This window comes from Anarhichas minor, unplaced genomic scaffold, assembly GCF_050575085.1.
Source record: "Anarhichas minor isolate MPS153535 unplaced genomic scaffold, ASM5057508v1 ptg000002l, whole genome shotgun sequence".
Classification (NCBI taxonomy): domain Eukaryota; kingdom Metazoa; phylum Chordata; class Actinopteri; order Perciformes; family Anarhichadidae; genus Anarhichas; species Anarhichas minor.
The window spans coordinates 4,356,935-4,379,349 of NW_027466448.1; the positions used below are offsets into that span (position 1 = coordinate 4,356,935).

The 22,415-nt window shown below is 43.1% G+C and overlaps 1 protein-coding gene across 1 annotated transcript in view; it reads right to left on the bottom strand.

The window, feature by feature from the left end:
- ntng2b (netrin g2b) overlaps positions 1-22,415 on the bottom strand; it is a 51,062-nt gene that overhangs the window by 20,944 nt on the left and 7,703 nt on the right. Inside the window, exons 2-3 of the mRNA XM_076098762.1 lie at positions 18,398-19,041; positions 429-601 (exon numbers count right to left, since the gene is read on the bottom strand). Of these exons, the coding sequence (XP_075954877.1) occupies positions 429-601; positions 18,398-19,041 (817 nt within the window). The remainder of the gene's footprint in view (positions 1-428; positions 602-18,397; positions 19,042-22,415) is intronic.

The following is a 22,415-nucleotide window of genomic DNA, read 5'->3' on the forward strand; positions in this document are numbered from 1 at the left end:
TTCACGTTTTACCCGGGGTTATGTGCTTGACCGTTTCCAGCTGACACTTCAGGGATAATGAGATATAATATGATCCTCGTGAGCTTTAGAGGTGCTGGTTAGAGAATTTTACCTCCCGACAGACGCAGGCTAGTTGTTTCCCTCTGTATTTATGGTACTAACCTCAGAGTAATATCAATCTTCTCATCTAACTTGTCTTTTAAATGCAGAATAAATCATCCTAAATCTTCAGCAGAGTCTAGGCTCCTCCCGGGAAACATTTTTAATTGTTGCAACTTCGATCAATTAATAGTCCTACCCATTCATAATACAGTAAAGCAAGCTGACAAAAAAAGCCAAGGCAAATGTAAAGAGTCAGGAGTATTTTTATCTAGCTGTGTGTCAGATTGATGAGTTGATCAACAGAATAGCATGTTTTAGGTACGTACAGGTGTTGGGGGTTCCATTGGGTGTTGGCAGGTAGGAACCAGCCTTCCAGGACTTGGCTTTGAAGCCCTTCTTGCAGTGCTGGCAGTCCTGGCCTGTGGTGTTGTGTTCACACTGGCACTGGAGGTTCCCATCCTGCAGCAGGCACTGGGAGGCATGGAGGTTACACTTACACCTTTAAAAAAATAAATAAAAAAAGGAGAGTACACAGATGAGATGAGAGAGGCAGAAAGCGAAAGTTGTAATCACACGCTGGTTGTAAGTGTTAATGATGTTAGAAATTAGTGTATTTGTACACCAAGGAGACAAAAAAAGACAAGTGCAAATAGTGAGTGTTAAAGGTCTGGTGCAGAGATGGGACACAAATCTATTGTGGGTGAATTGCATTATAAAACAAGATTAAACAAGATTAAGATCATAGGATTAAGGTACGTAAGGTTCTAAGTAGTTTGTTGTTTACTGAGCAGCGAGGTAAACTACACTGCACACCTGACAAAGAGAGTAAAAAGTAAGACGTGCGTGTGTGAGCGTTTGTACCGTATGGGTGCTGTTATGGGTGTAGTGTAAATGCACCAGTAAAATGTTGCCAAAATGAGGATTGAAACACACTAAGAAATATAAAGATGCAATGCCATCAAGATTAATTGGTGTAAATACATTTATATAAAGAAAACAATGATTTTTCTTTTGGTCTCAATTTCAGAAGTGTCACGCAAAGCTACAGCACCCATTTGTATTCTGTTTGCTTGAGCAGTTTGTACAGTTGCATCTGATTCTCTGTAATTAGATTTCACCAACAGCTTCTCTGTATCTACACCTAAACTGAGTAAAGCATCAAAAAGGAATCAAACTCTTTTTACTAAAGTTCTTCTGAAAGTCAAAAGTCCAGATTGACTGAACGTAGACCTGAAACGTTTCATTGATTCATCAAGTAGTGTGAGCGCAACCTCGGCTGGTTCCTGTATGTTTTGTGTCTGTTGTTTTTTGATATGTTTTATTGTGATGTTATCCTTCCCCATTTGTACTCTTATATGACACTTTTTACTTGCTGCCCATCTTGACCAGGACTCCCTGGCAGAAGACATATTGTATCTCAATGGGTTAAATAAAGGATAGATAAATAATGAATAAAATCAAGCTTGTTGCTTCTCCTTTTTCTCAAGACATCTGGAGCTCAGGGACACAAAGCAGGATGTAAAGTGAAAAAATAATACACTTTCAAAAGTTGAATGCAAAACACTGTTGGTCCAAGATTGTTGGTAATCTATTTTCCCGGTCATTTTGGAACAAATTGTTGTTTACAATTACTGCCTGTGAAATTCAAGTATCTGAGTGTGTGTGTGTGCACGAGTGTGTGTGTGTGCACGAGTGTGTGTGCACGCATGAACATAATGTGTGCGCAGTGCGACCGCGGCAGAGGGCAGGGCCCAGGTGGGCTGATCCAGAGGTTGTAGCTCGGCTGGGAAGGAAATGAGGATCTTGAGGACATTCGGCAGCTACGACTTTAAATTACAGCCTTTTCCAGATGAGCGACTGGACTCCAATCCAGTTTGTTCCACAGGAGTGAACAGCTATCCGTCTGCATCAAATATTCAAAGAATGGCCCCTGTATTCTGGCAGGATGACTGCTTCAATCTTCCTTCCTCACACTAATCTGCGCTTTCTCATCAATTTTTTTTTTTTTTTTTTGTGGTTTATCCTGTCGGCCTACCAACCTCAATCCTAGTTTTGCGACATTACTTTACATACAGGATAACGATGACTGAAATGACTGAAACTTAGAAAACTTCACAGGAAACGAAATGGAGGCAGTCGATCATGGTGCGTTGTCTCGCATCACATTGTTGCTTGCGGTCCGATGTTTCTCTCTGATCACCTGGACGAGCTGACAGGACGTGCCAGGGAAAATCCATCCGTCGACGAGGCCTTGTTTCCTGCATGCCTTCTGAAGGACACGAGCTGTCCACTTAGCGGAGAGGGAAATTGAACATCTCTTTTTCATGGAGGAAATAGAGAGCGAGCGAGTGTGTGTGAAATGGGGACAGGTGTGTGTGTGTGTGTGCGCGAGTGTTTCTGGCTCCAGTGATTGTGATGCGTTTAACCGAGAGCGGCTATGACAGCCAACAGATCTGAGAAGCAGAGGCGCGGTGACTAACGTCTGGATTGAGTGACTGACAGCGCCGAACATATCACCGCTTCTCATCTCCCGCATCTTCGGTGATAAATCTCATCTGTCCCATCTTAAAAGAGGAAGCGCCACTGAGTGCAGCACCTAGAAGTTGTAGTTAAAAATCAATACTAAAGACCAAAGTGATTTTCTACGGATATGCTGCTGTGCAGTTTGTGTCTTGCAGGCCTAATGGCTGCAGCCTACGAGAGGAAATGTCCTCCCTCTTGTCAGTTATCTGGACAGTCGACATATAGAGGTTAAATTAAAGCAAAATTGGCAGTCTTGCAGGTTGAAACTTTGCGCGTCCCCTTGACCTGCTTTTGTGACCTCTGCCACATAGTACAGCCAAGGAAGACCAGGAGTGCTTCTAGCTTTGCACTCCTTCCGCATGAATGATGCGACACTCCAACTTTTCAAGTGCCGCGTCTCTTTACCTCGCTCTCTTTCGGATGACAGCTTGCACTGGGATTTCTCCCGATTCCCCCCCCCCCCCCCCCCCCCCCCCTCTTCGGTCCCTCCACATACAAATAATACATGGGCACAATCATATGTTAATGCGCAAGATGTCTGCCTTCACTGCAAAGTCATCAAAGTGGGAGTAGCAGCTCTGAGCTGGAGGAAGTTAAGACAGGACAGCTGGATCCATCACAAGCCTGTCTATTTACTCAGAGAGAGAGAGAGAGATGAAATTAGAGAAGGTGAGGGGAGGAAAAGACAAAGGACAAGAAGAGAAAGCTGGGTGAGAAAGGGAGTCTAGGAGCAGAAGGAAATAAGTGATTCAAATGTATTCCAGTCTGCATTAGAAACCACACGCACAAGGTGGTGGTTTAATTAGCTGGTGTAATTATGGGTCAATACTTCTGTTTATCAGTCTGTTGGAGAAAAATGAGCCTATCGTTCGTTTCAGCAAATGGGCAAAAACAACTTATATTTACGTTTTAAGGGACAAAGCCTCCAGCAGCGGTTGGAATTATGAGTCTTGTCCGTTGGGAGCAAAGGAGGAAGTCGGCTGATGTTACTGTAGAGCCACAAAGTCTGCAGAGGAAGGAGGTCGTGGTGGATGGATGGCTCAACAAAACATCAGACTCGAACGCTGGAGACTGCAGTTTGTTTCCTACAGACATTCAACGCTGATTTCTTTTAACAATAGCCGCGGCCGTTCCCTGGCATTAACCAACACAACACAACACATGATGTTTCCCCAAAAAACGATTGCAAAAAAGGGGAAAGTGCCGGCCAGAAATGAATGTTAAAAAATTGTGGTCTCGGTTAAGTTTTTCAAAAACTGTGTACGTTTTTTTCTATATTTAACCAAAACCATTATCTTTCTCGATCAAAAGTGTTTTTGAAACCCAAACTTTGTTGTGTCAAAGTTCTGTACTACGTAGCCCAGACCACTCCACTGTGGTGTCTGTGTGGCACAAAGATCTAAAATGTTGCCAGAGTAAATAATTCAGACGCCAATTATGTTTCCTCCAAAACATGTGAGGCAAAACCATTCCGTAGGCTACAGTAGGACACAGAATTGGTGCATGTGTATTGTATGATCTATATGCCCACACTATGTTTTGCATTGATCAATGATCTGTATTGCTTATCTAATAGACGGATTAGTTGTCAGCTTATCTGTGTGTTTCTCTGTCCGTTCTCTGTGAAGTCATGTCAGCGCTGTGCATTTAATGACACGAGGACTGCCTGTTTTAGACAGCAGAGACGCAGCAATTAGGAGAATAAATAATAAGAAAGATAAACAAACATCAAGGGGGAGTCATGTGGTGGCAGAGCCTGAGAAAGCAGCTGGAAGCGGCAGTTAATGGGGCTTTATCTGTCTCTTTACTGTAGTCTATGCCTATTCCTCTATTTCTCTCCGGGGACGTCGCTATCACTCCCGCTTTCTTATTTTCGGTTTTGCACTCTCCTCCCACTATTTTTTCAAATGTTTTTATTTAAACTTTTGCTCCAAAATTCCATCTACTGTAACCGTTCCAGTCCTCCAGTCTTTGCTCACGCTCTTCCTCCTTGTTCATCCATTTTATCCCCCATCTCTGTCTTTCTTTTCCCCTTCTGTCTGTCTCTGCATCCCTGACTCCTTTTAGATTTATTTTTCTTTCTTTTTTTCTTTTTTTTTTTTACTACTGCCCGTAGCACCAGTGCACTCTGTGGAGCGCATTGAGTAAATTGGGTTGTGGACTTGTGTCTGAGCGGAGTAGGTAGAGGAGAAAATAGGCGGGTATAGACGATGCGGGGAGGGGGGCTGAGCAGTCAGTTCAGCAGGGAGTAGGGCAGCTGTGTCAGAGCGCTGACAGTCTGCCTGCCTCCCCGACCACAGCGGTGAGACTCGGAGGAGGAGCAGGAGGAGGGTCCGCATTGACGTGCTCTAACCTGCGATGACAGACCGCATCGATGCGGCTCTGACCCAGCAGGAGACCTCCCTCCTCTTCTACTCTGTGTTCGATCAGCCGTCACTGAGAAGGCCCACTCGCTATTTGCAGCAACTCCCTCCCCTGATACCGCCACCGGCTACGCTACCTGCTGGAGTCACAGTAGAGTGAGAGCCTAATGGGCAATGAGTGTCAGGGCTTTTGTTGGAGACTTAACATCCAAACCAGGGCTGACTCATGACCTGGAGGTCCATGTGCAAATGCAAGGCGATGAATGAAATGGCAGGAAAATGGACAGGAAATGAGAATACAACACAATAGCCCTACACTTAGCCGCACTTTTGTAAAGTGTATAATATCTGATTTTTGTTCAACAGAGGACATGAAGTCTCCCATTTTGGTCAACTAAAAATGTCTTATTCAGCGTTCGGTGGTACTTAGCTCTCCCCTCTCCTGTCACGTCTTGTTGCAATTAACCAAGATGGCAACGGCCAAAAACCAAGATGGCGACGGCCAATATGCCAAATTTGAAGCACCAAAACCGTAGTCCACCAACCAATGGGTGACGTCACGGTGAGTACCTCCACTTCTTATATACAGTCTATGAGGAGGAGACATCGTGTCCCCGGAATTTGAAAAGAAAAGAACAATATTCACATATTCATAGATTCTGTATTCTTCATTGAGGGAGAAGGAGTAGACAGGGATTGGTCTTATTGATATAGATCGTGATCATGGACTTTTGTTGTTGTTTTAATTGTGTCTATATTATCTTTATAGTTCACTGTGCTGTACCACAAATTGCCCCTTTGGGGACATTCAAATGTTTTAGGTCTGAGATGTCATTTTAACTAGGCAATTTAACTTTTTTAGGGAAGAAAATTATCCGAAATAAATCATGCCTGGAGGTGATATTTAAGTATGTCCATCAATTCAAATCTGATTGGTAGAAGGCGGCCTGCAGGAAAGCCGAGCCCTCCAACATCGCGTATCCCGAGCTCAACGGCAAGCGACCGAGCGAGGAGTGGGTGTTGCGTGAAGCTTGGATCATTGATCAGCAGCACGCCTTATTGGCTTCTGCTGAGGTCTTTATCACCACGTCCCCTCCCACTTCCTCCCTCGCCTTGCCTCGTAAATTCAGAGCAGCTAATTGGACATGACTGCGTTTATGTTCCAGCTTCATAAATTTCTTTCTCTGAAGGGAGAGGATCGATTTTCCTCGAGTGCAACCTCCCGTAGCAGGAGAGCAGCATGAGTCTCTTCAAACGTTCCCTCTCCTCCTCACCACCCCCCCCCCCTCCTCTCCACAATCCATCCTTTCTCTCACATGCTCGCTCTCTCTCTCTCTCTCTAGACTAAACAGGTAATCTATAACTGACCTCCCCTGCAATCATGTGGTGAGCAGGGATTACACTGTGCCTCTGTTCATAACCACAATAATTCTTTCACACGTCTATCAACCCGTCACCGTCATTCATTAAAAACCGAACTTGTGGTTTTATTCTCAACAAATCATTCCACTCAATCTCATTATCTGTCATTATCTAATGAAAGCTGTCGACGGCAGAAGACCACAAGTGTTTTAGATCCATTTCCTCCCTTTCGTCTTTTTCTAGTTTCTCGGGGTTTCAAAAAATACATATTTTTGTGGGGCGTCTGAGGGAGAAAAGACTTTCTACTGAAGCATCTTAGGCAGCCGAAGTGACTGTGTGTTTGGCGTCTCCACAACACTCACAAGAACATAGATGCATGCACTCACTGTATATGTTCAATGTTGAAAGGTCACTGGATGTTTTTGGGCCTCTGAAGGAAGAAGCTGAGTGAAATTGTCCAGCAAAAATACTTCTTAAATTATTCAAAATGCAGGAATGACCTTGATTGTCTTTGCAATCCACACCCTGTGTGTGTGTGTGTGTGTGTGTGTGTGTGTGTACTATGCAGAGTACGGGGATGTGTGACCTCCCTGGTGTGTACGTGGGATGATTCATTATATTAGCACAGTTTGCTCTGAGTAAAGTCTTTTAGTTTGTGATGCACTAGATAGAGGGATGGATGGAGAGAGAGAGAGAGAGAGAGAGAGAGAGATATTGTGTGTGACTAAGCATACGAGTAAATTATTTACACAGGATACAGTAACTGACTATTGCGTGCGCGCACATTCCTGAGAGCATCGTTCTGATTGGTCGGTTTGAGTCGCGTAAAGAGCAGCAGGCAGAGTTAGGGCCACTTTGAGCTTACCTGCTCTCTGAAGTATGGACCGTATGCACAGCACCAAATAACTAAATAATGGAGCCTGGGCACATCCTGTTCTCCTGTCCAGACCTCAGAGGTCCGTTCTCATGAGCACAGCAGAGGCTGTGTGTGTTTGTGTGAGAGAGAGAGAGAGAGAGAGAGAGAGATACTGGAAGAGCTCAGGTGTGGGTTACATGCCAGCTGTTTGAAATGTACTGTTTTTGCTGGCCTTTCAAACTGCAGGGGTAATTAATATGTAGCTATCAAAGGATTTTGTCACCCTGGCTGGTTCCAGTAAGGCTTTGTGTAGGATGAGACACAATTTGTAAATAACTTTCTTGGTCACTTAAACAGTAAGTAAACCCTTGTTTTAAGAAGTGGCTCAGTGATATGAATTCATTCAGATTTGTGGTCCCTTTATTGATATCAGTAAGCACATTGACTCTGTAGTGTATGTTGATTTATATGCCTCTCTTGCCTGTTTTAGTGTCCAGTTTATTTGTACTATACTTTTAAATCATACTCATTGCATATCCCCTGACTGTGACAATGTGCAGTACACATAATTCCAGACTGTGAACATCTCAATCATAGCAGCTATGGACACTGGAGCATATCATGGATACATTTTCACTACTTTTGCCACCTTTTTTGTTTTTAGTTTCGGGCCTGTGTGTAATTATTTAGTTTGTGTTTTTGAATATTCTTGCCCTGAAAGTTCATAAAATAAAATCAGAAAACAAACAAACATAAAGACGGTGGTAATCAGAAGCGACACACAGCAGAGCAGAGATTGTATAAGACCACGTTCAGACCAAATTTAGCAGTGGATGAGAAATGCAGACCGCTCCTTCCCTGCAAAAAACAAAAACGCAAGGTCGTCCAGCAAAAAAGTTGAACCTGTTCAACTTGCGGAAAGCACAGTTACATCATCCAGCAAGACGCTGGCCCATGAAATACTGCAAGCTCACACACTAGGTAGATATTTACACTGTTTACTTTTTGTAAATGATTGCTGTGATAATGTATTTCTAAATTCTGTCTGAGTATTATAAGTGTGCAATGTTTTGGTGTCTGATAAGCTTCAAATCTCATGGATCTGTTACTCAAACGGAACTTCCTGGATCATATTTCATCGTCTCGTCTGTGCCCGAATAAACAAGCCCCCACCAACTTAACCCGCATGTTTTTTAGCAGAGCTTCTTTTGATCTGAACACCCCTTAAATCATTCAAATGTTTCTATCAGAACTAACTCTGAGAACTAAAAACAAAATTATCAAGTGGCCATATCTACTGATCATCACTCAAAATATTAATATCGAAACAGCCAAAAGTCAAACTTTTCTTTTACTCGTTAAAAACACACACAAAAAAGCGAGTAACGTTTTGTTTTTTTTAGTCTCCTTGGGAACTTTTTTTGCTTTTTATTGGTCAAAACATTTTTTTCTACTGAATATAATCCACTATTTTAATTTAATTTAATTTAATTTGATTATGTGTCCAAAAAACCGACTGCCATTCTTTCCAGTAATGAAGTATGTCTGTGCTTAGTATGCAGACATAAATGAAATACTGCGTAAAAGCCCCACGTCAGCAGTTTCACCTATAGTTTTCTCTGCTTGTCTCTGCATGACACTAATAAAAAGTTATTGTCCTATAAATAACAAATACTGAATGTTATCACCTATGAATACATGCACCCTCACTGACCACTGTGATGGGCGACCCTTATTAATTCATCCACAGAAGACATACTTTACTGGCATTTGGCACCTGGCGGGTGGTAATTTAAGGCTCTGCACGCCGGCATTGTAATATTCATGCAGCATGATGCAGCATGAATGATGCAGAATGGCTGACGCCGCTCTTCCTCAAGCAGCCATGTCACCGCATCGTAAGGTGTCTCCCACTAAAGAGAGATCGGTCTCACCCCGTCCGGCCCGCATCGCCCTGAGATCACGGTGTTAACAGTGCTGCATATTAGCGCGTAACCTCCCTGCAGAGTCCTTACTGCTGCTGAATGTGTTTTAATGAACACTATAGCAATGAGTAACACCTGGGGAGGGAGGAAATTGGGCGCGAGTTGGAGGGGGAAGGGGGGTGTTATTATACATCCTCATTTTATTTAAGATATGAATGAGGAAGAAGAAGTAAAGGGAGTTGGGAGGCAATGGGGGGAATGAAAATGTGATGATGAGACAGAAACTCTGGGACGACATGGGGTTTGGTGGGAGGTTCTTCCTGTTGTGCAGCCCCCCACAGAGTCTTCGGACCCCCAGGGGCGATAAGGATCTTTGTAGGATCTTTATGTGTGTGTGTGTGTATATCAGAAAGAAAAACTTTGGAAGTGGAGAACAGAATACTCTCAGGGCCTTCTCTCCGAGACGGAATGCCCGCCACACGAACTTTAGAGACACACTGTTGAACCTCTGATGTGTAAAGGCATGTTGTTGTAAATAAGCCCACCAACGCACACAAATCCTCTCATTTAATTTATCCTAAAAGTCACCAAAACACGCACGCACACACAGCTGCAGACACATACCCAAGCCAATACAGAACACACCCGTAGTGTACGCTCCTGCACAGCCATGTGTATATTGCTGTCTAATTCCGGTGGGACCGTGGAGGGGATGATGCCTGGGGAAGACGAGCTGTGCTGGGATCAGCCAGAGGACAGGGGTTAATATAATTATCCCGCTAAAACCTTGAGACTGAGAGAACATCATTAGTCATAGAGAGGAGAGAGTTACCCGAGCCGCGGGGCGGAGGAGGTGAAGAGTGAGAGGAAGGAGAGTTTCAAAACACACCAGTGCGGTTAGCAAGACAATTAGTGCTAAAACTTGGGGGTCTTTGTGCATGAAACCCAGAGAGGACAGTGTTTACTTGTGCTCCTAGCTGTAGCAAAAAAAAAAAAACTGCTTAGCTTATTCAGCAATTATGATATTTTGCTTAATAATTTCTATATAAATGAATTACTTGTGGTGGTTTTGAAATTAGATTCATATCTGAACTGAACACATAATGATCCAGCAAAGTCCAGCATTATTTAGTAATTGACCTCTGCTTTGTAGTTATCGAAGGACTTTTGTGAATGTGCTTCGTGCCACTTGGGGCCAAGAAGCAGAGCTTATCCAAAGACCACAGAAATGTACTGTTCTGAACACTATATGGAGCCATCTTTGTCTCTTCACTCTGTACCAGATGTCAAGTTTGGGGGAACTTTGGTTACTGTGTACGACGTGAATACGAGTGACGAATAGAGACGCAGCGTCAAATTGACCCCATGCTTGAAAATCAAACAGTCGCTGCAACTACAACTGATTATTTTCATGATCTAATAATCTGGCATTTGTTTTCTCACTTCACAACAATTATTGATCGAATAATGAACTAATCGACTCATCGTTTCAGTTGTTTATCAAACACAAAACAGTGGCTGTCTCACCCAGTCTTTTTACAATTGTAGTTCAAATGTACGTTATTTAATCAAATATTTCGCATATTGAGACATTTTCTTTCAGCATTTTTTGCTTTTAGTTTCCTGCCAACTACAATCTGTTGAGGAAGGTTTGACTCTAATACACTGCTTCCAACTTTATTGACTTTTTTATATTTGATATTTAGTATCAGATGCTTAATTTAAGAAATACAGTAAGGTATACAAAGTAGCTAGACTGAGATTATCATGAATGATGATGCATGTTTCCTGCGTATACTGGACCACTTTACGTCAGCGAACAGAAAATAATACCTAAAATGTGCATAATGAGGAAGTATTGACTACTTATTGGTTAAGTGCAATTTAGCAGCTGATTAAGAGTAAATCATGATTAATTGAGAAAATGTTCAGCAAGTAGATTCACAGAAACTACAAATATCCTGCTATGATTTCATTCTTGACCTTGGAAGCAGTAGCTAACGAAACAGTCTCACCCCAAGCTCACCTTGCTCGCTTATTACAGAGCTTTTGACCAAACAGCATGGTCTTCTTCAGCAGATGAAACAGCTCAGGCTCAACTTTTTCATGAGAAGTTCAACGAGCAAACTCCACCTACAGATGAAGACTTTGTGACGCCATCGAATACAACGGTATATTCCTCAAGTCACTCGTAATACTTAACACTGATCACAGTGTGTGAGCTGGTGTGTCTCTCATTGACAAACACATGGGCTTGTGTTTCTGTCTCTCGCATTGATGAGCTATTTATCCGTGCCCATCGACATGCTTGTGGTGACAGTTTAAAGGCCCTGTGTGTTTTTGAACACGCCATGCCTGTAATAATGCTATGCTAATTAATGTGGCTGACTGAGAACAAACAATCTTTCCAAGGACACCCTCCCTCTACCTCATGTTCTCCCACTTACAATTCCCAGCATGCCTTTCAGCTTTAAAGCACACTCGCGGTATCAAGAGATTCCCCTTTCACCAGATGCTGGGTAAGGCACAGTGCAGGCGCTAGTGGGGAGAATTCTTTATTGTATTTGTGAATTTAAAAGGGATATTTATGGGACGACTAAGACGAGGGGTGGGAAGGTGCAGGAAGAAAAGAGAAATCCATTGAAGAGGGAGGGGATGAAGAAAGAGACATTCATCTGTGAAACAAAAGAAGGGGAATGAAAGGAAAACAGGCAAAATTGCTGACTTTAACTTTGCTTCCCTTCTGAAGGGAAATAAACTGTGATTATGAAATCAGCTACAACCATTGTGTCATAAATCATGGCATATGAGAGGAACAATGACACATTCCTCATTGCGGTCCCTCAGCTTTCTGCATGCCTTTCTTTTCTGGGGAGTGCTCATGAATGATTTAAAAAGTGATCTGTTTCCGAGCCTCGGCGGAAGAGCAGCTCAGAGGGGGAGGAGTCTGAACGGGGTGGGAGGGACCACGCGTGAAGGCTCCCAGTCTTCGGCGAGAACACACACACACACACGCACACATCAAGCATGCAGCGTATATTTCATTCATGAGGGAGAAGCTGGCAGTGTTCAAGTGCAAAGCGGTTTCCTCTTGAAACGGAACAGACGGGGGAAAGTTTTCAACCGAGGCTGGAAAATACGGAGAATATGTGGGGGAGACTGTTACTCTGCTCTGTGGTGGCTGTGTGAACTGGAGAATAATATTTACAGAGCATCACACCTCACATCATTCATCACAAAATCACACACCCCAGCTAGTCCCATGAAACTAGGAGTTAATCCATCATCTGCCTCCCTCTTTTCTTCCTCTCCCTCTCCCCCTGATCCAGGCTTATACCTTCCATCCGCTCACCTTCACTCGGTAAAGGACACGAAAGAAAACTTTTGGTGTAATTCAAAAAAAAATATTGTGGTGACAGTCTCCAAAGTCAAAGTCACCCTACATGGAAAACCAAGCACACAAAAAGACTGGAGGCTCCATAAAGGGAGCAGAGGAGAGGCATCTGTTCTTCCTTGTTCTCCGGTGGAGATGATGGACAAGCCTCGAGGCCACAGAGATTAATGCTTCCAGAACCACAATAAACCTTTGCAACAGGCCACTATTCAGTCTAATTAGTCCATCCTTCAGGAGGCAGCGTGACTGCAAAAGTACAGATCAGGGTTACTGAAGGTTTCTCATTCAAAACTTTAAACGAGTACGTTGTGCTGTTACAATTTGAATTATGTGTTATGATTTTCAGCATATCAGTCGAGTGTTTAGTTTTATATATCAACTGGTCTGATTTGTTTTTTCTTCTTCCCTATTTTGTTACAAGAGTACTCATTGCCCTTCACAGTTATACAGAGATATCGTCTGATTTTATTCCACACCGGCTTCTTCCTTGTCAAAACCCGGCGCCTACATTACCCACAATGCAACTCTAAGTGGGGATTCCAACCGTGTTGAAAACAGAGCAGTGGGCTGCGTTGGTGGGAGCGTGTTTAAGATCCTTGAAGTCCAGCTGGAGTAACTGATTAATGTGTTTAAGGGCTTAACGGCAAAATACAAACAACAGTTTGTAATACTCAGTGACAGGATTTTAGGACGATGTGTAAAATCAATGGATTTCCCTTCTAATTATCTTGTAACCCCTCAGATTTACAATCCGTTGAGGTCCTGGCCAGCACGTTGGGAACCACTGTTTTTGGTCACGATCAAGACATTTGCCTAGTAGGTTACGGTTTAAGTTTGAATTAATCTCAATAAACCTGATCCAGATGTGGCTCCACCCTTTCATCCTGTTCACATCTGAAAAAATACATTTTAATGCAAAGTGTAAATGCATACAGAACGCGTTGGGATCGGACTGCTGTTGGATTGGCCAGACCACGTCTGAATTTGCATAATCATATCCGATCCCAATACGTGCAGAATCGAGATAACTTTTATTAATTTCAGGTCTAAATGCCAAGGCCTGTGGATCAGCATCCACATAATGTATCCAGATAAAGCTAACATGCTAGTACCAGGGGTAAATGTGGCCTGATCTCGTCGTCTTCTGGTCACTTCGAAATAATATTCTCAAAATCAAAAATCTTGAGTTTTCAAGCTTATATTATAATCAGATTTCTAGATATTCTGCACACGTGCAAGCAACACAAGCAGTGGAATGAAAAATAGCCAATCTGATGATAGATGTGTTGAGCATTTGTGGCCCAGACGCACGGTGATATATTCACTTAAAACAGAATTCTCTCATCACACATTCCCAAGATAAACAACTCTTCCTCAAGCCCAGTAAAAGCTGCATGCAGCAGCAGCAGCTATAGTCGTCCCTCGCCAAAAGTGATTTAAAATGAATGGCCATTGCATTGCTTGACTTGACCTGAGACATATTTGTCGGCGAGTCCGCCAACTGAGCCTTAATAATTTACATATTTAGATGTGATCACAATGCAGGCAGAGTTGAGATAAAGAGAACACTTATTTATCCCAGGTGTGCAAAAGCCCTTTAGAGGTACATTTGTACAATATCCATGACCACAGTTTGCTAATTTTGTAATTTTTCTTAATTTTACAAAGGACTTCTGCTGCTCTGGCTGTCATGATATAAACAGACGAATAAGAACACCTGAAAAGTCATAAAAACAGCTTTGACTGTCCTTTCTCTGCTCTCTGCAACATGCTTATAAGCAGCAGTAAAGTTTCCTGTGCCAGTCTGAAGGAGAGCTTAAACCTCTCAGCACATTAGCTCTGTCAGCGGGGGGGGGGCAGGATGACACGGAGAAAAACAGACACGCGGCGGATAAATGAGTCGAGCAGGCATAAAACAACACGACCATGTAAAAACACCCTGAATACCATTAGTGTTTATACGGCTCGCTTTCTGGCAGGTCTGCTCTCAAGCTAATTTTCACTACTGGAAAATAATTAGTTGTTGATTAAAGGTAAGGCCTTTAGACGAGACGGGGCCTCTCAAATGTAATTAGGTGTGAAAGCCCACAAAACTAAATCACTGTGTCTTTGTACTGCTAGTGGCAGTATTAGTGGGGGTGGTATTCATATTTGTAATACACTGTGACTCGGCTGGAAAACAGATTTTCATTCCTCCTCCATAGTTTGTTCAGTAGTTTAAGCCAATTAGGAAAAGCCAATTTTCTAAAAATCCATACTTACATTGATATTTGAAAAATATTGATTGCCTCAATTGCTAATAGTGGGTTTTCTAATAAAATGTGACAAGATCTAACTCACTTTAAATTCTGTGTGCACAATTATTTGTCTGAAAGCCAATTGAAAAATGATAATTTGTTGGTGACATCAACCTCAACAGTACTGTGATGTACATGTGCTGCTAATAATATGTTTCCTTGCTCAGCCGACTGACGTAGGGGAGTAAGACGCTCCGCACACTTGGCTTCTCTTAAATGTCATTCCTACTCCGTCAGCCAATCAAATCAAACTGAGAAGAAGGCCTGATGCTGCAGCGATTACCAGCCGGGAGAGAAAAACGATGCAGACTTCGTCTTCCGCCTCACTCTGCTCCATCTCCTTCTCCCCGTCTTGGCCCTAATCCACTTAGTTGGCTCTTCCTGAGTTTACAGCCTTTCCTTTATTCCATTATAAAGACCCACCGTACGACCTGCTGCTTATTTCATTAAAAAGGCCCAATCCATGACCCCACAGCTAATCCATAATGCAGACTACAGACAGACCTATAGCCCACTCCACAGTCCAGCAGGGCAGCTGACAGATGGGACAGAGGGAACAGGGATGGGGAGATGGAGGTCCAATGAATGAGGGGGAATTTGAGAGCTCCGCTTACGAGTGAAGCTTCCCAGTGAATAGGATTTCACTGATGTAAATGATGATAGAGCTGAGGCTTTGCTACTCTATCTTTGATTGCTGGAGATGGCTTTCCCATGGCCCATCTGTCCGCGATATGGAAATGGCCACATCTAAGGGTTGAATACAGCCTGTAAAGTGAGCATGAAGCCGGAGGCTTTGAAAACCCAAAACACCTTGGCTTAGAGGTGATATTGTAGTCAGGACTGTAGCTCATTACAGTCAACCCCGGGAGAACTTTGCAACACGAAGTGAGTGAGGCTGAATCGTATAATAACGTTCTATCGACTCTATCCCATTTGACTTTGCCTCCTTTCCCTCTGTTTGCCCTTCTCTGCTCTCTGCTCCACCGATGGCTGCCCTTTCACCCTAAATGCCCTCTCACAACTGGCTCAAGATCCAGTTTGCGGAGTGTTTTCATCGCGTCCACAAATCTAAATTTACAACCTCCCTCCTATCAAACTAAGCTTCCCTGCGTTTGCACTTAACGGCCTATCGGGTTACGTTTTTATTGATAAAGCAGCACTATTTAACCCTGAGCACCTGGCTTCCCGCATACCTGCGCCAGCTCTTTAGAGCCCAGCAAGTCACTCAGCGACGATGCAGCGTCGGATAAAAGAGACCCGTCCCACAGAGGTAACGTCTTACACTGGTTGATGAGAAAAAGGCTTTTTTTTCCCTTTTTGCTGTCTCTGTCCAGGCTCAACGCAGGTCATTAAGAAGAGTTAACTAATTACTTTTAACTGGGTTCAGCAAGAGAGCCACAGCTAGAGGCCTGGGGACATACAATACGGCCAGGAAGTGACTACAACCCTCTCTCCATCGATAACGCCAGCATATCTCATTACCGGGGCGACCTGCGGTACACTGCCATTCGGTCTTGATCATATAAAACCCATTTCAGCGTGCCGTCCCTGCCGGAGCACCAGCGGAGTGGAATATTCATTATTCAAATTTTAAGCATTGGAAATCCCAATATGTTACTAAGGCCAGATGAGATGAGATGAAATAGCTTAGCCTTTTGTCCAGGGAACATTGACTAATCGTCTCGCTCCCCAAAATCAATTTCCCAGCCGTAAGCATCAGACACTCTTGATTGTACTGTACTGTTGAAGACCCCCCTCCACTATCACCTAATACTCCTGCTGGCTGCCCAGAATAACTTATTGATTAGTGATTATGTTACGGGAGGTGTGGGTGGCCAGGGCGGAAGACGGACTGGCCTCAGTCATCTCCACAGGGCTAAATTTGGGTCCTCTGTTACCAGATCCAGCACAAACTGACACTATCTCCAGCTGCCACCAGCCATTAGTCCTGCTCTCGGGGTGAGGAGAGGAATCAAGAATGTTTTCTGGAAGTATAAATATGAAGAGAAATGTTTTGGGAGCTCAACAGTGTTTCACGCAAAGCGGCACAGCAGGGAATTGGAGACGGAAGATGAATTCTTATAGATGTGGTGCACTTGTGGACTACTAAATAAAGAAATAAGCACCAATATTTCTATACAGGCATGGTTGATTATGGAATGTACTGGTTGCGGTGGAGCTTCTGGCGTGGTGATGGACTGCCCTCCCCCTCCCCCTCCGGGGTATTGGGCAGAGCTCTCCCTCTCTCTGATTCTGTGCTGAGCCTGAAAAGTGGCTGTGATCAATACCTGCAGGCCCTTTTCACAGTGCTAGAGGGCTGTGTGTGTGTTTGTGTGTGCTGTGTCAGCATCCACTCAGGACTTCATCAAACAACCCCCATACCTCGTCTCCACACACAACACACAACAAGACGCCCACATAAGCCAACGCCCCTCAAAAAAGTCACTCATTTTCACTTTCCCTCTTCTCACCCACCATCCCTATCACACACACACACAAATTCACACCTCCTTCCTTCTGTTCCAGGCCGTCCCAACACGGATGTTAAATACCATTCAAATGTCAGCTTCCCGTATTGATTGGAATGATAATTCTTAAAGGTAGGAGAGATGGCTTGTTGATGCTAAGCAGGCGCGTGGCGGCCCCGAGCATCCTTCACTGTCACAAAGTTGCCATGTAAGGGTTCCCGGGCTCCGCTGGCAGAATGTGGATGGCGGTTTACGTTAGACCACCGAGGCCATATGTTTCTGTCATTAATCATTGTCCTCTCGGGCCGGTGACAGGCAGACCAGGATTCATGTTGAGAGAGAGATGCGGTCGCTTTTAACGCCCTCTGATCAGAGAAGGTGTGTGCGAGTGTGTTTGCATGAGTGTCGGCGCGGACGGTTTGTTCATCACCAGTTGGTTCTCCTTTTGTACGTCATGTTTGAGCGTGAAAAAGGTTGTGCGATCCGCTATCTTCTGTTATTGATTAGTATTGGCTGGTGTCGTTTCAGCAGATACACATGAATAATGCTTTGCATTTTGAACTGGTATTATTTGGTCTTTTATGTGTAATTGAGCATTGTTTTAGGGATTATATTCAAGTGGTCAATCCACCCAATCTATAAAAAGACATACTTTCGACATGCAGTTACTGGTACAGTACCAACTGTAGCCATGCAGGGTTTCACTTATCTGTTCTCAGATAGCCAGCTGAGATTTCTGCTGCTGCACTAGAGGAGCCATGCACTTCCATTGTAGCAGCAGAAATCCTGTTAGTGGCTCTCAAAGCTCTGGAAATTGACACCTGCAAACTGTAAATAGTTTTCATTGAATCTACTTCCTGCTGAAGAAATAGTCCCCGTGAAATCACTTTAACTTGTGGACCAGAATAAGCCTTACGGTGGGCAACGTTTTATTTTCCTGACACTTTGTGTACATTTATATCATGTCACACTGCGCGAGATGGGTCTAATAAGATTTTGGTCACAATCTGTGTCGGATTGTGTGAGATCACTTCGAGGCATGTCGGAATGTATAATAGATATATGAAAATGTAAACACAAATGCATCAAGACAGCATTGACCCTCACCTGGCCGGTACCTCGATGTTGGAGATGGCATAGAAGTACTTAAGCAGGTTGTCCCTCTGGACATAGGTGCCTCCGAGGGCGGGCCTGAGAAGCCTCATCCTCAGGTTGGTGAAGGTGAAGAAGTCCCTCAATCCCTTCATACTTTCCATGCGAGTGAACAGGCTGTCCATGTTCTGCAGCCGCAGTCCTGCGAACACAGAAAAGCGCGCCCGCACCTCGAATTTCACATTCTTCTCGTTCTTGGAGCCGACCCAGCGCGAGTACTGCTCGGTGCAGATGACCCGCGTGATGTTGGCGGGCGAGAGGTCGCTCACACGTTTGGGCGGCATGTTGAAGGAGTCCATGCAGTCGTCAGCGTAGAACTGGTAGGGCTGCCATGAGCGTCCGTGGTCCATGGACTTATCCAGCACCATGATAGACGGACGGCCGTACTCGAAGGTGATCTGGATGTCGTCTGTGAGCTCCAGACTCTTGTTCCAGGACATTGAGATGTTGGCCACCAGGGGCTCTGGGTGCCGTCTCCATGTGACTGTCTGCCAGTAGGTGAGTAGGCTGTTGCGTTCTTTGTCCTGCATCAGCTGAGGAGGGTGGGCCAAGTCCGGGTTGGAGGCATCACACTCATCACTGCACAGGTATGGGTTCTCCTAAAAGAGATGATGACAGAGCAGGAATACATCCGTCAGGGTTTGAGTATTAATATAATATTGTAGTGTTGTAATATGATGTATTGGTCTATTTCTCAGAGGCCATCACAGACTCAGGGACAGATTAAATTATCAAAAGGCCTTTGGACAAAGTTAAGCTTTGGGCCTAAACTCTCAGTTCCCCCTACTCTTTGAGCATTGTGTGTGTGTCCTGTTGCTTTTAAGTACCCATCAGGTACGGAGAACACAGAAGACTACACGGGGCAGTTTAATTACATTTTGCCCACAACTCCAGAAACCAGTACTACAATGCCGGAATATTAACAGTCCCCAATTTTGCTCGTTGTTAGTTAGTGGTAATTTTAGTAAAAATAATATTAAAATAATATGAACTGACATAATAAAAGTTGTAATGCCATTATTTCAGTTTATAATGTCCTTTGATGGTGCATATTCCCCCACCAAATAATTACATTTTTCTTTTTTTTTATGCCTTTTATTGGATAGCGATAGTCAGTAAAGGGGGGGAGAGAAAAGAGAGCGTAAAGGGGGAGAGAGAAGGGACGACATGAAGCAAATGTTGGATTCCAAACCGGGCCGCTGCATTAACTCTCAATTTGTGAGAAAACAAAAGGTCTTGCCGCAAAATTGTATTTGTGTTACAATTTCTCCTCCCAGTCTTCCAGAAAAAGTATAGATCTTCCCCTTTTATGTGAGCAATTATCATACATCAGTACTAATTCAAAAGATGTGTACTTTTTCTGCTGCGTCCATGACTCTCCACAAAAAAACGTCCATATTGTTCCAACAAAGGATGGCGTGTTTCTAAATGAGGAGCGCCTTTAACTCCCCGCCAAGGCACCGAGGGACAGAGAGCTTAAAAGTAAACTTGGCAAACACCACAACAGGAAGTGTGAAGGTCAAGAGGATCGTGCATCGTCACTGTCTTTGCATAGACGGCAGAGTGCTGCTGCACTTTTAACTCCAGAGAATTGATCCTCCTCTTCTAGTGATGCCAGGACCTTTAAGCCCCTCCTCAGAACGCAGAAGTCAACGGGATTGTTCGCACTCCTCACACAGAACCTCTTTCTAGCTGCACTGAGAATTGTCTTTCACTCTCTGTCAGGACATCTCAGGACTAATTTCATTATCAGCTTATTCAGATTAGCACATTTCCATGTTCCAAAACATGTCTACCTCCCGTGACCTTTATTGAGGGTTGTCACCAAACTTTGTGAAATTTCAAATCCGTCCTCTCAGATAACTTTCCCCACACTTTCCCCTCCACAGTTGATGGGCTTGTCACATTGAGACGTTTGCAGACATCTCAGTGAAATTGATGTATCTTACTGTTGTAAGCCAGTTGTCTGACATCCACATCAACGCAGGAGTTAAATATTTACACAAAGAAATCCCCAGAGATCCTCACAATCATCTCTCCTGGTGCTTAGTTTGCTCTGACGCCGTTTAGATTGTATCACATTCAGAAGGCTCATCCTGCCCTCAGGATGTACTAATTACACTGATGAGGAGTTATTTTCTCAGATATTTAATCAGTCATTCATTGCATGGAAGGGATCACTATTTGTATTATTTGTTCAACTGTATTCACTTAATAACACACAGCCACTGGCTTATTTCATGTACTTTACATTTGTGGCATCACTCGAAAAAATCCAAGCCTCAAAACTGTCATTTCCATCATTGCTATGACGCAGTTTGACTGACTGATTTACAAAAAAAGAATCTGACACTTTGTTCTGCTCTAAATACAATACATACATTTTATTTAGGTTAAGAATTAGATGCTGATGCCTGTGCAGTTCCCACTCTCCTGTGCTTCAGACCCCCTCTCTCCCCTCTCTTTCTACACCAACATGGTCACATTTTATAGCTGAAGTTATCCTTCTTTTATTTATTGGGAATCCAATATTCTTTCTAAATGTTGCTGCAATTTTAACACGCTCTTGATGGAGTGCAGAGTATGTCTTAAAATATCCTTCTTTTTTCTTCCACCTCCAACCTCTTCCTCTCTTTCGTCTCTGTTTTGTTCCTTTTATTATTTATTTTAGTTTTATTACTGCTTCTAATTGTGCTGTTTAAGACTGTGGCCAGCTCATCTTGAAATTCTGTTTGGTGCAGAAAAAAAAAAAAGATTTACTTCAATAGATGTAAAAAATTAAAGTGTATGCTTCTACATAAATCGGTATGTCACTGACTGTGTCGAGCACTGAGCCCTGATTTATCAAACTTTTAAGAATTACACTCAAGAATGCTCAAAACAACTTGGGAGTAAAAAAGTGAATAATAAGACATTTCTTAAACGACGCACTCTTTACAGCAAAGTGTAATGGTAACCTTTAAGAGCAGCCCTCGAGTGATCACATGATTGATCACTCGGAGCAGGAATAGCCAATAAGAGACAAGGATTTACTTTACATCTGCCCCTTGCATTTTAGTCATTGTTAGTTATATTATTCTCCAGAAATATATGATTTTGTTCTTTTTATTTGTGTAAAATCCTTAATGTCTCCGGTAGCAATTAACGACAATCTAATATTTTTGTGAAATATAAATAAAGATGTGTGAACAAACACATTTTCAGACTGTTAATATGCAATTACAGTCATGTTGCTTCAGTTCCTGACTGATTTAAAAGACCTCTGGAGCTCTCTTGAATTCAACAGCATTTTAATGACCTAAGTTTGATGAAAAGCTTTTATTTTAAACGTACACAGAGTCCCTTTTATCTTTCTCTTAATTCCCAGGTTTGATATTTAGCCGTTAAAGATAAATACGGGCCCTGATGATAATACACTTGATTAATGTGCCTTTTCTTTAACTATGTCTGAAGATTTCTAAACATTAAACTCAAGGAACGTTCACAGACAGACACGTCTTAGTGGGCGAAAATCCTGGCAATGACGAATGAAATGTTAAACACAGATTTGTTCTTACTCAGATTAGAGAGATGCAGAACATTCACTCACCTACTTTGCCATTTATCAAATTATGGCTATGACTGAAGATGCACTGAGAACATGAATTACACAAATTGATGGAACACTAACGGAACGTAACGCTGCATCTGCTTTAAGCAGTCTTAGATCGCATAATGACTGTTTAGTGACATTTCCCCCAAAATCAATCTCTTGAGTAGCGTCTCCCCTTAAAGGCTTTAAAGGCTGTAAATAGTTTGTGGTGTCATCCTTGATTGAAAATTTGTGGAAAAGAGTCATTCATGAGGATTGAGATTCAAGTTGTGTATTTAGCCTCATCTGGGAGGAGACAGTGTTTGTGACATATGGAGCATACAGATGGAGAGTGGATTATGAAGTGATTTGAGAATTTTCAATGGCTGTCTTAATGCTTTT